The 17,146-nt window shown below is 43.2% G+C and overlaps 1 protein-coding gene across 1 annotated transcript in view; it reads right to left on the reverse strand.

The window, feature by feature from the left end:
• Nucleotides 1-17,146, reverse strand: part of slc39a11 (solute carrier family 39, member 11) — a 145,683-nt gene that overhangs the window by 115,837 nt on the left and 12,700 nt on the right. The window contains 1 exon segment of the mRNA XM_014158407.2: nt 8,900-9,058. Coding sequence (XP_014013882.1) covers nt 8,900-9,058 — 159 coding nt within the window.

A 17,146-nucleotide genomic window follows, 5' to 3' on the forward strand; every position in this document is an offset into this window, starting at 1 on the left:
GTAAAATAGTCTAAGTTTGGGTGGGGCTAAAGCTTAAAAGGGTGTGAATGATGCTGAATGGGTGTAGAGAAAGAAGAGCTCTCCAGTAGGTACCAAAACATTAAGGCCATTTTCTCAAAAGTGAGGTTACAAGTTCATCAACTTTCAAAGCAAAATTACTTTCCCATTGTTCCTCAAATGCAGTGTATGATAAACAATTTTGTAGCTCTGTGTCTCTGCTTTTATCAAATGTAAAAAAACACAATTTCAAATTTTGCTACATAAGACCGGATCAAGGCGGTCGGTCACATTTTACCTGCTGCACAAATGTCTCTCCTCTCACTCTCCTCTGGCAACGGCCCACACACAAGTGATGCACACCATGACTTTTCCAGGATTTTCATTGCTGACCAAAAAAGTGCTATAACTCAAAAGCAATAATTATCAACAAATGTGCAAACCCGGCTAGGCTCGCTTTGATCTCAAAAAACACATCTCGCGACTGCATGATTGAAAGACCACACATGCCTGTCAATGTAGGCCTACAATAATTATACTCTGATACGCTCTACAGAGATTAGGAGGACAGTACGCAAAACATTGCGTTGGAGGGACACTTTGATCCAATTCTGATTGGATTGGCCTAATTGTTTGGTGATTTTTGCGTGATTATTTTTTGCGTGTCCATTCAGACAACACAAATCTATATTCTGCACGTCCAAATACATTTTGTTGTTGAGCCCTGGCCTCGAGTATTATTTGATGTTATTTTCTTTTTTTGTAACAATTAAGCAGCGGCACAATGTAATGAAAACCCTGTAGTCATCGCAATCACATTTTTTAAGACCTTTGAAAATTGAATTGAAGACATTAAGACTTAAGGCCTTTAAATCAGATAAAATAAAGTAAGACTTTTTAAGGACACCCCGTATCCACATCTAAGTGCGTGTGTGTAACCTGGGCTAAGAGTGGAGTGAGATATGAGAAAATGAAAGCTTTCACTAACGATTGTCCCTGGTAATAAAGGCTTTACAAAAGAGCCTAGAGAGAAAAAGGTTAACAACCACGGCTCTTAGAGAACGTCTGAGGTAGACAGTTGAGTGTGCCATATCACTAAACACACCCATTCACCCCCATCATCATCACTAACAGCCTAGACACATTAAGATTGTTGATTCTAATGTCAGTTATTACACGGACCTCTTCTTCAAAATAGAAAAAACATTTTCTCTCTCTCTGCCAAAGCATGTTCCAAAGATATTTCAAATGTCATTACGTGCAAATAGTTAAGTACAAGAGGGAAAAGAAAAAAACATAAAATGGGTTGTATTTACAATGGTGTTTGTTCTTCACTACTGTGATGTAATTTCAAAATTGGGTTTGTCATTCTACAAGAAACGTAGTATAGAGGAGACCCTCTAGGTTAGAGACCTGGTAGTCCCATCCATCAAACAACCAGGTGTGAAACAGGGAAGAGACTCAGGGATATGCTAATTTGGTATAAAGCATAACTAACTCACTCCAGTATATTAATCAAAAGAGGAACATTTTACATTTGGCTAGAAATTCAAAAGGAAATTATTTAGACAGAAACATTTCCTCCCATGTTCCACCTACAGTTGAAGTCGGAAGTTTACATACACTTTTGGGCCAAATAGCATTCTACTTTGCTCAGTTTTCCAGAAATTTCTTTTCAATGTGTCAAGTAATTATCTTTTTATTTTCTCATGATTTGGTTGGGTCTAATTGTGTTGCTGTCCTGGAGTTCTTTCCTGGATTTTGATCAATAGCGGATACCCACCTAATTCTGCTCTGCTTGCATTATTTGTTGTTTTACGTTGTAGACTGAGGATATTTTTTGCGGAATTCTGCATGCAGAGTCTCAATTTGGTGTTTGTCCCATTTTGTGAATTCTTGGTTGGTGAGCAGACCCCAGACCTCACAACCATAAAGGGAAATTGATTCAATAACTGATTCAAGTATTTTTAGACAGATCGTAATGAGTATGTCAAATATTGTGTTCCTTCTGATGGCATAGAAGGCCCTTCTTGCCTTGTCTCTCAGATCGTTCACAGCTTTGTGGAAGTTAACTGGGGCGCTGATGTTTAGGTTGAGGTCTGTATAGTTTTTGTGTGCTCTAGGGCAACAGTGTCTAGAAGGAATTTGTATGTGTGGTCCTGGCAACTGGACCTTTTTTGGAACACCATTATTTATGTCTTACTGAGATTTACTGTCAGGGCCCAGGTCTGACAGAATCTGTGCAGAAGATCTTGGTGCTGCTGAAGCACCAGATCAGCAGCAAACAGTAGACATTTGACTTCAGATTCTAGTAGGGTGAGGCTGGGTGCTGCAGACTGCTCTCGTGCCCTCACCAATGTCTATATACACACACATTCAAAAGTTTGGGGTTACATACAAATGGCCATGTTTTTTAAAGAAAAGCACATTTTTACCATTAAAATAACATCAAATTGATCAGAAATACAATGTCGACATTGTTAATGTTGTAAATGACTATTGTAGCTGGAAACGGCAGATGTTTTATGGAATATCTACATAGGCGTACAGAGGTCCATTATCAGCAACCATCACTCCTGTGTTCCAATGGCACGTTCTGTTAGCTAATCCAAGTTTATTATTTTAAAAGGCTAATTGATCATTAGAAAACCCTTTTGCAATTATGTTTGCACAGCTGAAAACTGTTGTGCTGATTAATGAAGCAATACAACTGGCCTTTAGACTAGTTGAGTATCTGGAGCATCAGCATTTGTGGGTTCGATTACAGGCTCAAAATGTCCAGAAACAAAGACCTTTCTTCTGAAACTTGTCAGTCTATTCTTGTTCTGAGAAATGAAGGCTATTACATGTGAGAAATTGCCAAGAAACTGAAGATCTCGTACAACGCAGTGTACAGCTAACTCCCTTTACAGAGCAGCGCAAACTGGCTCTAACCAGAATAGAAAAAGGAGTGGGAGGCCCCGGTGAACAACTGAGCAAGAGGACAAGTACATTAGAGTGTCTAATTTGAGAAACAGACGCCTCACAAGTCCTCAACCAACAATCGAACCCACAAATGCTGATGCTCCAGATACTCAACTAGTCTAAAGGGGGACAGTTTTACGGCTTCTTTAATCAGAACAACAGTTTTCAGCTGTGCTAACATAACTGCAAAAGGGGTTTCTAATGATCAATTAGACTTTTAAAATGATAAACTTGGATTAGCTAACACAATGTGCCATTGGAACACAGGAGTGATGGTTGCTGATAATGGGCCTCTGTACGCCTATGTAGATATTCCATAAAAAAATCTGCCATTTCCAGATACAATAGTCATTTACAACATTAACAATGTCTACTTTGATTTCTGATCAATTTGATGTTATTTTAATGGACAAAAAATATGCTTTTCTTTCAAAAATTAGGACATTTCTAAGTGACCCTAAACCTTTCAACGGTAGTGTATGTTGAAGAGGGTGGGACTTAAGCTGCATCCCTGCCTCACCCCACGACCCTGTGGCAAAAAACACATTTCTTTCCAATTTTATCCACACACTTGTTGTTCGTGTGCATGGATTTTATAATGTTGTATGTTTTTTTTCCCCAACACCACTTTCCATCAATTTGTATAGCAGACCCTCATGCCAAATTGAGTCAAAAGCTTTTTGGAAATCAACAAGGCACAAGAAGACTTTGCTGTTGTTTTGGTTTGTTTGTTTGTCAAATAGGGTGTGCTAATTTGACATTTGCTCAGTACATTGTCTTCACTGAGGAAATGTATGAGTCTACTGTTAATTCTCTCTCACCCTCCCCCTCCCTGTTCCCCCGAAGTGTCTGCAATTCTCACCCATGGCTGCACAAACAACATAATTAAACACCATGCCTATTGGCCACAGTATGAAAAAGCAGCTGAGCCAGATAGGCAAGCAGGCCTGCCATCACCCCTGCTGCCGTTCCAAGTGACCCAGCCCTTTGATGGAGTCAGATGAGAGAGCTCATTAAGACCTTTAGGGGTGGACAGGGAAGCAAGCACTGCCTGCTGTGTTAAAACAAGCTGATTAATTCAGGTCATAGTTTAGTAACGAGGTCAGTTTTACCATTTCATGAAATTAATTAAGCCCATCTAGCCTCCACAAACAAACCTGTTGAAATATCCCTATTATGTTATAGGCTATCCAATAAACACCTCATCTCACGGTATCCCCATCACAATAATTAGCACTATAGTCAACCTACTCCTCTCAAAAATCACATTCTCTCTTGTTAGGATTGTCTTCTGAAATGGCCAATTCTTACTCTGTGGGTTCTGTAACCACGGTAACCCGCTGTGTCCCCCTCTGAGGTTGTTGCTGGAACCGGGCCCACCCGTAGCTCTGCTGAGGGCCTGCCTCCTCACCAGGAGTCCTGCAGAGCTGAGAGCCTTGGTATTTCAGAACATAAGGCTGTTTGTTATAATGTTATGCTTGTTTCATTCAGATGTTACTTATTCACCTTTATCTTTAGGTTCTGTGGTTGCCAACCTTGGTTGTTTACTCCTGCTAATTTAATATTTAATTGCTTTTGTATGTACACATTTTACTTCAACTTTTATTTTATTGAAGCTTATCAAGTCTAGATTGTAAATATCCTGAAATCCTATCCCAAAAATGCTAAACTGGACAATTAAACCAACTTCAACCTGTTTCAGTATCCCAGAGCTACTCACTGACATTCTCAGGAAGTTTTCAAAGGATGCGGACACCCATTACTTTGGCCTTGCCAGAGAAGACGCCGGAGAAGACGCCGGAGAGGGAAGCGAGCAGGTTGTAACTCCCAGGATATTCAAACTATTGTTGGAAATAAACCCTCCTCTGAGTGCCCATGAACTTCAAACAATGCAGTCCAGCAAAACTTAATTCACATCCAGACCACCACCCACAAGAACCCAGGCCAATTTACCTAGCTAACAAATCCCCCACCCAATCACTACTAAACAAACTAGATGAGTTGCAAGCAACCTTGTTCATTAACAAAGTTGATATCACTGCATTTTCACACAGAGAACGCACTCAGAATCATAAACAAGAGCCAAAAAAAAACCAGAAGTGAGTGCATCGCCCTGTCAGACAATCTAGCCTGGACAGTTTTGGAAAGTTGATCACAACCCAGTCCTGGCAAGAAGTACAGTACACACCTTATGCGACATTCAAGACTACTGCCTTCTATAGCACATTGACCTCTGTGTGTAACGATCACGTCCCTGTCCTAACTGTGAATATGCACACTACTGACAGAACGTGGACGACAGCTGATATCCGAGAACCTGACCACTCGTCGTCAAAAGGAATATAGGCATGGAAATAATTATACAGGAACAAAGTTCAAAAAGCCATCCGTCATGAAAAATATATTTTATTCTAACCAGACTGCTCATCTTATATAAGAAAACCCAAAACTGTGGCACAGACCTGTTTGGTGGCTGGAATGAAAAAAGGACCCTCCCTAAAAATCTATATTCCTGGCTATGGTCAAAACAACAAAGTTGGAATAGCAAATTAAATTAAAACAACCAGATCACTCAGGTCAGCCAATCACTAACTGCCATACACACAACAACCCCATCAGCCTTCCTACCTATCCCGCAGCCTCTCCCGGAAATCAAACCCGCGGAGGTTTATGACAAGTCGCGTGTGGTCAAAAATCAACAAAGCCCCCGGCCCCGACGGCGTGCCACAGCAGATCCTACAAGAATTCGCCAGCAACGTCTGTGACATCATCAAATCTTCATTCCAGCAAGGAGAATTCCCCTCCCAGTGGAAAGAAACCACGGTTCTGCCCATCCCCAAGACCCACCCTCCGTCAGTCAACTAGCACCGTCAAAAGCCCGGACACCACAACTACCAAAATTGCTGAGAGCGTCGCTGCCACCTGGATGAAGGAAGACATAAAACCCAACATAGACCCCAGACAGACAGTTTGGAAGCAGACCAGAAAGATCATCTTCCCACGCACTTGTTACCCTCCGGGACTGTTTATACAAGCTATCAGACATCCCATCCCCCATAACCACCCTCATCACCACTGACTTTTCCAAGGCATTTGACCTAAAATTTAAAAAAATCAACTGGGTGTCAGACCTGCCCTCAAAGCAGCCAACAACAGGTACGCCACCAAGACTGCCTCTCAGACTGGCGGGCGGTGTGGCTCCAGTTACGCCCCTCTCATCTTCCTTGCGGTCATAGACAGTGCAGCCCGGGATGTTGACAATAGGTGGCAATATGTTGGCAATCTAAATCTGGTACAAACGTGTACAACAGATATCATCAGCACACCGCAGCAGACCCTGAACAACTTTGACACATGGGTTCATGTAAGCAGAATGTTACTGAACCCTGCCTCTCCGGATCGAGGGCCAGAATCTCAGTGTGTGATAGTGTGAATATTGTAGGGGTAATTGTACAGCAGGACTTGCAATGGGGCGAGCAGGTTGTTACTATGGTAACCAAGAGCAACATAAAACTTTTCTCCTTTCGCTGCCTTAAAAAGGTTTGATTTGTCACAGGAAGACCGGATGAGCATTTACACAGGCTACATACGCCCCACCCTGGAGAATTCCGCTCCTGCATGGCACAGCTCACTGACCCAGGCCCAGTCTGATGACCTGGAGCATATTCAGAAGAGAGCATGCCGCACCATCCTCGGATAATAACCCAGTTATATTGAGGCACTTCAGACCCTGTCCCTACCCTGGCTTCATGAAAGACCTGACACAATTCTGCATTGACTTCTCTGTCAGCCTCCTAAAATCTAAACTCAGAAACTGGCTACCCCCTGACTCGAATCAAAGCGACAGGCAAGAACATCGCAGCCAAAACAAACTGACCATAACAAAGTGTAGAACTGAACGGTACATGAAGTCAACAATCCCACATTTCTGCTCATTGATTAATGAGTCACTTTAAGACTACAGGACATTATCGATTTACATTTATTTGACTCGTTTTTTTTATTTTATTGTGTTGCTCTTATCCATTAATATGTTGTATGCTCATGGATTTCAGTTTGTATTGACTGCTATGAGTGTAAAAAAGTAAATAAAAAACAGTTGGTTAAGATCTCAATTCTCCTTTCAAATAAATGCCCAGATAATGTGTAGCAAGAGAAAGGAGAAGCTTTCAGTGGTCTCTAGGTGTAGTCATGGGTATTCATCAAAAGCTGGGGTATAAATATTCTGAAAGTCAACACTGACAGTGATCAACAGGGTACTATCGTAAATACGGGCAACAATGACTTGGCCTAAACATTCTGACCATTCATTTCAAAAGAGACAGGCACCCGAGAGACAGCAAACATGGAAGATGTCATCTGTTTGAGGGGCTGAACATGTTGGCATTGTTACACTCAGCCCTTTGCTGTGGATGGGAACTAATGTTATCTCCCATGATGCAACACTCCCATTGTGAGGGGCAAAATCATGTGACCCGATTTGTAACTTGTGCACAGCTGTGGTTGCCATGGATACCACTAGACGTGGGGTAATTCGTGTGCTTATTACACAGGTGTGATAAGAAGCTAACATCATAGAAACTCCAGTCAACCCAGCTACCTGGCTGGATAGCTTAATCAAGTCTAGAAGGATGTTCTTTTAGAGAGGAGAGGTGTGCAGAGGTGAGCAGATGTGCAATGCACTAAATAGCCTGAGAAAAAGATGCAGGCCTAGCTATTGTTTGACCAGGTCCAGTTAAGTCAGTAGCATCTCCCTGACAAAGAGCTTGCCTTCAGATACTGAGATACTGTGCTGGTCCTATGACACTTAATCCTGCAACAGCTTGCTCCACCGTCACCCAACCTCCTGACGTTTGTTTCCCCTTATCCTAGAGACGCTGCTGGCACACAAAAGACCGGGACTAGGGAAACTGTAGCTTTGATAGGGGAGAGAAAGCCAGAGAGATAGATGCAGAGAGTTCCAGGAACAGGGCAGCGCTTATCACCAGGTTGAAGGGGTTCAGTAGGGGGTTGACAGACTTGGGTGCTGCTGCTAGGCTAGCACTGCCTTCTCTAGTGTTCTGCTCTTCCCTCTCTCATTCAGGACCCAGTGTTTGCTTAGGAGCCAGTAAAAGTGACACCAGCAGCTGTCCAAACAGCCCGGTCCGACCCCCAAAGGGGGCACCCTGGCCCCCCGCCCCATTTCTACGCTGCTCTGTCCTCCCACTGTCCACACTGGGGAAACCAGAGGAGATGAGGAGGATCAGGAGGAGAGGAGGTGGAGGAGGTAGAGAAAAAGGAGGAGGAGCAGGAGGGGGAGGAAGCGGATGAGGAGGAAGGAGAAGATGGTGAGGACCACTGTAATGATTTGTGATTATGTCTAATCACTGTGGAAGAATATGGGGTGTTAGGATGTAGTTTAACAAATAGCCTACTTTCAGTTTAGCTTACATCAATTGACCACCAACTGCAAACATAACCTTGAGCCCAATTTGGGCTCATTGCAACATCCTACTTACATTTTTGATAAATTGATCAGTGGTACTCCCACTGAGCTAGTGCAGAACGGAAACCACTGTGTTTAACAGTATCATATAACCTAATTTCCCATCTAAATGGGAGCATCCACTGCCATGTAAAAAATATGTTGTTGTGACTTGGTGAAGCAGAAAACCTGTAATTGCCTGAGTGATTACACTTGATGGGCTTCAAACCACTCTCTCACGTCACTACTGTCTGGAAGGACCAGGCCAGCAAATTGTGGCTCCCTCCATCCCTTATCCTGTACCGCCTAAACCACATTTCCAACAGGTAGGCCGATATTACCTGTGGTTTATGCACAATTTAAACAGTGTATTGAGGCCAACTTTTTAGGCTATTGTGTTTGACATGGCATGTCAGAGTGCTATGTATGTGTGAAGAAATTTCCTCTCCAGGAGGCTGCAGCAGCAGGACTCACCAGAGCAGGCATCATGAGGTCAGCCAGGTACACAAAGGCCGCTCCCAGGGCGAAGCCCACCGCCACGGGGACGAACGCAAACGAGCCGTACTTCCCCGAATCCTCCGCCATGTCTATGGCCGGAGCCAGCAACGACCAATAGGACGCCGCCAACATCACCTGAGGGAGAAGCAAAAAGGAAGTCACAGTTAGCGGGAATTATTATCTGCTGTGTTCAGTGAGTCAGGCTTCAACTCCGAGTGGGAACGTTCAGTTGGCGTCAAAACACCCCAATGTTCACCAAAACAGAAAGACGAAAGAAAATGTCCACGGGGGGGGGGGGGGGGGGATCTCACTCTTTTGGAACGGGGATGTTGTGGAATGATAAAGGTGACCCCATTCCCTCAGAAACATTTGGAATGAGGGCATGAATTGAATGCAGTAGCACAAATAACGAAAGGGGGCAGAGGGCAAAAAATAAACAATGCCTCCAAAATTTAAAAAAGGCCTGAAGAAATCTTGCTAAAGAGATAACACTTTCCAAGTCTGCAACTGTGACTCTGTGGACAGTTTCCTTTGAGGGATGAATTTTGAGTGGACAGTAACTGGAGGGGAAGCACAATGCTCCTAGACCTCGTCACTGGAGATGTCTCAGTTTACCCATGGAAGATTTGATTTCACACACCCCCACCCAGCCCACCCACCCACCCAATAGTCGTCTGGGATACGTCACACACACACACACACACAATATCCCTATATGCCTTGGCACTTTCCACAGTACACGGGGTGGATGATTGAATAATGCATACACACGTCTGGGGTTTCGGTCCTCGCTCCTCCTGAGCCATCGGGGAGTGCGAGTGTGTACACCGCACTGTTCAGTTCAAAGGAAACCTCCACAAAGGCCGCCAGCCTCAGAGCATCCAACACACTACTTCCCAATAGCTTGATCAAAGACTCATTAATTCAACCTTCCACTAGGGAACAGCAGAGGAATAATGAGAAGCAAAGCCCACGGAGAGGAGTGTGTGTTGTCGTTGAGTTTCGGTCTCACCGATGGCATTATCCTAGCTCCTCTGTGAACAAAAATAATAGCATTGGATAACACCCATGGCAAAAATTGAATTGGTTACCAGCCGACTCACTTCAGGCAATGGATTAAGACCTAATTCTGAGTCATCGATACGACTTGTTTGTTCATAGTGCCGCCAGTGGGCTCAAATAATGTCCATATTTAAACACTGTTCGTAGGCAAGGACATTGCAGTGGTCCTATAAAACACACACCCCATCATGCACTTCTCTGCCTAATGAGGTGAGGCTTATGGGTCGATTAGAGGTTCGTGATCATGTTAATTACCCTCAATCTGGAACAATTAGCATTTACATACTAGAACACATGACAGCTGCACTAGTGGAAAGGCAAATCAATCCCTTGTGTGGAGCTCACCAATGCACTGACTGCACATGTACAGTATGGTGAAGGCTGACAACCAACCATAGTATGATTCATATCATCTGACTTCATGCACCCCACTAGCAGCTACCAAAATAACTCTTAACACTTAATATTGTCATTCCATGCGCATTTAGACAGTGAAGCTAACATTTTACATTTGTCTCTTTACTCGAGCATTTTTGAATTTGAGATCAAATGTTTCATATGAAGTAACAGTTTAGAATGTCACTTTTTATTTTAGTGTATTTCATACATTTCTTTCACACATTTTTTTTACCGTTTATAAATGTACTTTAAATATCTAGTCCCCCCATTTTGGGGCGGCAGGTAGCCTAGTGGATAGAGCGTTGGGCCAGTAACCGAAAGGTTGCTGGATCGAATCCCAGAGGTGACAAGGTAAAAATCTGTCGTTCTGCCCCTGAACAAGGCAGTTAACCCATTGTTCCCCAGTAGGCAGTCATTGTAAATAAGAATTTGTTCTTAAATGACTTACCTAGTTAAATAAAGGTATAAAGAAAATTGAAAATGTCATAAGTATTTGGACAAAATTCAAGTCGTCAGAAGTTTAGTATTTGATCCCATACTCCTAACACCCAATGACTACATCAAGCTAGTGACTACACACTCATTGGATGCATTTACGGAGGGGAATATTTTTAAGATAGTCTTTGAAGAGGTAGGATTTCAGGTGGGTTCGGAAGATGGGCAGGGACTCTGCTATTCTAGCTTCAGGGAGAAGCTGGTTCCACCATTTGGGTGGCAGGACTGAGAAGAGCTTGAACTGGGCTGAGTCGGAGGGCCAAGAGACCAGCGGTGGCAGAACGGAGTGCTCGGATTGGGGTGTAGGGATTGAGCAAAGCCTGAAGTTAGAGGGGGGGGGCAGTTCCTCTTCCTCTTGCTGTTCCGTGGTCTTGAAGTGGATGTGAGCTTTGACTGGAGGTCAGTGGACTGTGCGGAGGAGCGTGGTGACATGGGAGAACTTGGGAAGGTTGGACACCAGGCGGGCTGCCGTTCTGCATAAGTTGTAGTGGTTTGATGGCACAAGCAGGGAGCCCATCCAAAAGCGAGTTGCAGAAGTCTAGACGGGAGCTGACAAGTGCCTGGATGAGGACCTGCGACACTTCCTGTGTGAGGTAGTCGTACTCTACGGATGTTGTAGAGCATGAACCTGCAGGTGCGAGTCACTGCTTTGATGTTGCAGAGAACGCCAAGGTTCTTTGCACTCTGGGAGGGCGACACTGTGGAGTTGTCAAACTTGATGAAGAGGTCTTTGAGCGGGCAGGCCATCCCCGGGATGAAGAGCATCTCTGTCTTGTCGATGTTGAGCTTGAGGTGGTGGGTTGACATCCAAACAGATATCTAAACTAACAAAAGTGGCCACATCTCACAAAAACGGATAAAAAATTTAATTGCGGAAAATTATAAGGGAGCAGGAGAATTTTAAAATTGGCTACAATAATTACAAAGACTTTTCAAGCACCAGATTGAGGAGATGTCTGATTTTCAAGGTAGGCTATTCCAGTACTCCAAATTCAAGTTGAAGTAGGCTACTTCTGTTGTTTAAAACTGCAGGACTAACATGGAAAACAAAATCTATGTAATTTCATTACCAGATCATGTTGTGATTAAGCCCACGTATAATGAACAAAAATATAAACACAACATACAAAGATTTAGTTACAGTTCATATAAGGAAATCAGTCAATTAAAATAAAATGTATTAGGCCCTAATATATGGATTTCGCATAGAGTTGATCAGGCTGCAGATTGTGGCCTCTGGAATGTTGTCCCACTCTTTTTCAATGGCTGTGCGAAGTTGCTGAATATTGGCAGGAATTGGAACACGCAGTCGTACACCTCGATCCAGAGAATCTCAAACATGCTCAATGGGTGATATGTCTGGTGAGTATGCAGGCCATGGAAGAACTGGGACATTTTCAGCTTCTAGGAATTCTGTACAGATCCTTGCAACATGGGGCCGTGCATTTTCATGCTGAAACGTGACGGCGGCGGATAAATGGCACGACAATGACCCTCAGGATCTCGTCACGGTATCTCTGTGCATACAAATTGCCATCAATAAAATGCAATTGTGTTCGTTGTCTGTAGCTTATGTCTGCCCATACTATAACCCCACCACCACCACGGGGCACTCTGTTCACAACGTTGACATCAAATCAAATTGTATTAGTCATACGTACTCTTTAATTTTCTAAAACCAGGTTGGCAGTGACTTATGGTAGAGAAATTAACATTAAATTCTCTGGCAACAGCTCTGGTGGACATTCCTGCAGTCAGCATGCCAATTGCGAGCTCCCTCAACACGTGAGACACCTGTGGCATTGGCTTGAGACAAAACTGCACATTTTATAGAGGCATTTTATTGTCCCCAGCACAAGGTACAGTTGTCTAATGATCATGCTGTTTAATCAGCAACTTGATATGCCACACCTGTCAGGTGGATGGATTATATTGGCAAAGGAGAAATACTCACAAACAGGGATGTAAACAGATTTGTGCACAAAATCTGAGAAATAAGCTTTTTGTGCATTTGGACATTTCTGGGATCTTTTATTTCAGCTCATAAAACATGGGACCAACAGTTTATGAGTTAATATTTATGTTCAGTATAATTTGTTGTCATTATATCCATAATAATTAATAGGAATAGCGTTAAGTGTTGTGCAATAGTCTATCCAACACAACTGCGCACAGTAGAGTCTGTGTCCAATCAGAGTTACAAAAACATATGGAAAACAAACTCATTACCTTGATGCTTCCTCTGTTAAATCTAACGAGACCCTGCTGTAAATCAAGCAGATAACAGATGATCAATATTAATTCGCAAGGGATATTAGATCCAAGCACAATTGTCTTCACCAGCGTAACAAATGAGACAAACTATTCTCAATGTTACTCAAACACCTTTTCCCAGCAATTGGGCTGTTGTTGCAGCGCATGCACAATCACAACAGCTGTTCGTCACTTGACTGTCATTGAGAATATTCAGAGGATGTGTGAAAATATCACCAAATGCACATTCAACAAGTATCAAGGTAAGGTGACTCTTTCAGTTAAAACCATTCGATTTCTGCAATCACATACGTTTTGGGGGATTTGTGTGCCTATGAAAAATGTTTTCACCCCGTAACATAAGGAGACACAAAACGTTACATAGTTACAGTGCATTTCTGCCATCTCTATACAAAAAAAACTGTCCGTGAGACAGATCCAGGATTCTTACAAGGTTCAAGTTGTCTAATTGAACTAATTAATGCATAATATGTGGTAAAAAGGCAACTTACACTGCCAAAAATGCAATGACAGAAAAGTAATGGTTTTAGGTCACACGATTTTGGACGAATCCGTTAAGACACCAACCATGAGAAAGGTTTAAACATATGTTTTCAATCAAATCGTGAATTTTCTTGAATATAGCTAAACTCAACAAAAAAAGAAACGTCCCTTTTTCAGGACCCTGTTTTTCAAAGAGAATTCGTAAAAATCCAAATAACTTCACAGATATTCATTGTAAAGGGTTTAAACACTGTTTCCCATGCCTGTTCAATGAACCATAAACAATTAATAAACATGCACCTGTGGAACGGTCGTTAAGACACTAACAGCTTACAGACGGTAGGCAATTAAGGTCACAGTTATGAAAACTTAGGACACTAAAGAGGCCTTTCTACTGACTCTGAAAAACACCTAAAGAAAGATGCCGTGAACGTCCCTTAGGCATGCTGCAAGGAGTCATGAGGACTGCAGATGTGGCCAGAGCAATAAATTGCAATGTCCGTACTGTGCGACGCCTAAGACAGCGCTACAGGGAGACAGGACGGACAGCTGATCGTCCTCGCAATGGCAAACCACGTGTAACAACACCTGCACAGGATCGGTACATCCGAACATCAAACCTGCGGGACAGGTACAGGATGGCAACAACAACTGCCCGAGTTACACCAGGAACGCACAATCCCTCCATCAGTGCTCAGACTGTCCGCAATAAGCTGAGAGAGAGGCTGGATTGAGGGCTTGTAGGCCTGTTGTAAGGCAGGTCCTCACCAGACATCACCGGCAACAATGTCGCCTATGGGTACAAACCCACCGTCGCTGGACCAGACCGGACTGGCAAAAAGTGCCCTTCACTGATGAGTTACGGTTGTGTCTCACCGGGGTGATGGTCGGATTCGCGTTTATCGTCGAAGGAATGAGCGTTACACTGAGGCCTGTACACTGGAGCGAGATCGATTTGGAGGTGGAGGGTCCGTCATGGTCTGGGGCGGTGTGTTACAGCATCATCGGACTGAGCTTGTTGTCATTGCAGGCAATCTCAACGCTGTGTGTTACAGGGAAGACATCCTCCTCCCTCATGTGGTACCCTTCCTGCAGGCTCATCCTCACATGACCCTCCAGCATGACAATGCCACCAGCCATACTGCTCGTTCTGTGCGTGAGTTCCTGCAAGACAGGAATGTCAGTGTCTGCCATGGCCAGGGAAGAGCCCGGATCTCAATCCCATTGAGCACGTCTGGGACCTGTTGGATCGGAGGGTGAGGGCTAGGGCCATTCCCCCCAGAAACATCCAGGAACTTGCAGGTGCCTTGGGTGGAAGAGCAGGGTAACATCTCACAGCAAGAACTGGCAAATCTGGCACAGTCCATGAGAAGGAGATGCACTGCTGTACTTAATGCAGCTGGTGGCAACACCAGATACTGACTGTTACATTTGATTTTGACCCCCCCTTTGTTCAGGGACACATTATTCAATTTCTGTTAGTCACACGTCTGTGGAACTTGTTCAGTTTATGTCTCAGTTGTTGAATTTTGTTTTGTTCATACAAATATTTACACACGTTAAGTTTGCTGAAAATAAAACGCAGTTGACAGTGAGAGGACGTTTTTTCTTTTGCTGAATTTATGTTCCCCCACTAATATCTTAATGCAATTATATATTTTTTTTAAATGCTGATTATTATCAATGACTTATCAACAGCTGTAACAAGTTGTCCAGTGTAGGAAATCCTCACTGGAACACTAGTTTATAGAAAGACCAATAACAGCGTAAATTACTACACTGTAAAACTGTTTAAAATGCCACAAAAAAATGCACTTTTAGTGTTGCTGGTAACCTAACTGAAACCAGAGTTAAGTGTGCGTGGACACCGCCCCCCAAAAAATCAAAAGCGATTTTTATTTATTATGGTTTAAAAATTGCAGATAAAGAAGAAAAAAATATATTACAATTATTGGATTAGGAGGATCAAACTACACAGTTCATTACAAAGGGGAAAGAATCTCAAACATAGCCAGCGATAGTATCTGGTCATAATGGGAAGAAAATATTCACAATCTACTTACTCATACTTTCAATAATGGGCTGAAAATAACCCAATGAGTATCAAATAAATAAGATGGCCTTGGTTACATGGCCGCAGAGATGACAATAGTGTCTGCACAAAGAGACTCACTTCTGTCGTTTCAATTAACCGACTGTGGTATCGATTAACATTACTTCGGCCTCACCTGAACTCAGCTGCCAATGAACTACCCATTTGCTCCATCCAGAGAGCACCAACCCCAACCAGAACCTCAGCTAAAAAAAAGGTGTGAGATTGGTTGGTCACACCTTATTTGAATGACAGTCTTTCAGTCTTCAGTACTGTATCTAAACCTCATGATCTTGGGTGAACTCAACTAGATGAACACTTGTAGACTGTCACACTCAACGCCAACGCTCTTTAACCACCCTAAAGACTTACTGTAATCAGACCTCTCCCTCATATAGAGGTAGTCTAATAACCTCATTTATGACCTAGAGCCTGAACTCTTAACACATTGCACACTGTTTAATAAGATTAATTAGGACTTGAACAGGTTGGGGCTCTGAGCTATTGGCTGGGTTTGTCTGACTTCTGCATATTCATCCAATTATTACGCTATTTTCTTTTCTCAAAATGGAGCCACCAGTTTTAAAGTTAACTTCTGGCAGACAAAAAGCCTTGATTTGTTATTGATGACAGCCGTTGTTCCATCAATGGCTGGCTGCGACAGGCAAGCTTCAACAGGCAGCTCCGTCAGTCAGTCTGTCTGGGGAAGTGATTAGTTCTTCACAATACGGAGTTGTTTTTTGTGTTACCCTGACTTCCTTCCTGCTGCATCAATTATTTAGATATCTAGTCTCGCTCTCAGGTTTTGGGGACTGAAAAAGTGAACACTGAGGCTTTTCGTTGTCGACTACCATTATCAGCAACAGAGCCTCCACTGGCAATGGCAGAGTCACACAGACATTTTTCCTCACCCTGGGTGGAGGAAAGAGGGCACATCTCCACAGTATATCTGGGGTCAATTATATAACTCAAATAAGGTTTTAGGGACTGAACAGTGAACGTGCTCTTCCTCATTGTCTTTCATCAAAGGGGCTCCACAAACGATGACAACAAAGTCACCTGGTTGAACACAGATATTTTTGCAATTATTATTTCAACGTGATATTCTTCCTCACCCTGGGTGGAGGAGAAATGGGGTCAATTATATGTATAAATCTGGGGTCAATTATATTGCTCAGTCAGTTACACCACACAGCAACGAGGTCTCCTTGTCATGGAGGTCTTGGCAAGAAATAGATGATTGGTTTGGAGTCACCTGTTGCTCGAGGACAGGAAGTAGTCTGAAGCATGTAGCGGCCTAATCAGTCCCCTATTGGTAATATGGCTCTGGTCTCCCTGGGTCGGACATCTCGGAGGAAAATTGGCAATTCCACCTGAGCGTTTAGCTGCCAATTACAGTGCCTTAGACTTGGTCTGGG

This window comes from Salmo salar, chromosome 19 (assembly GCF_965601325.2).
Source record: "Salmo salar chromosome 19, fSalSal1, whole genome shotgun sequence".
NCBI lineage: Eukaryota > Metazoa > Chordata > Actinopteri > Salmoniformes > Salmonidae > Salmo > Salmo salar.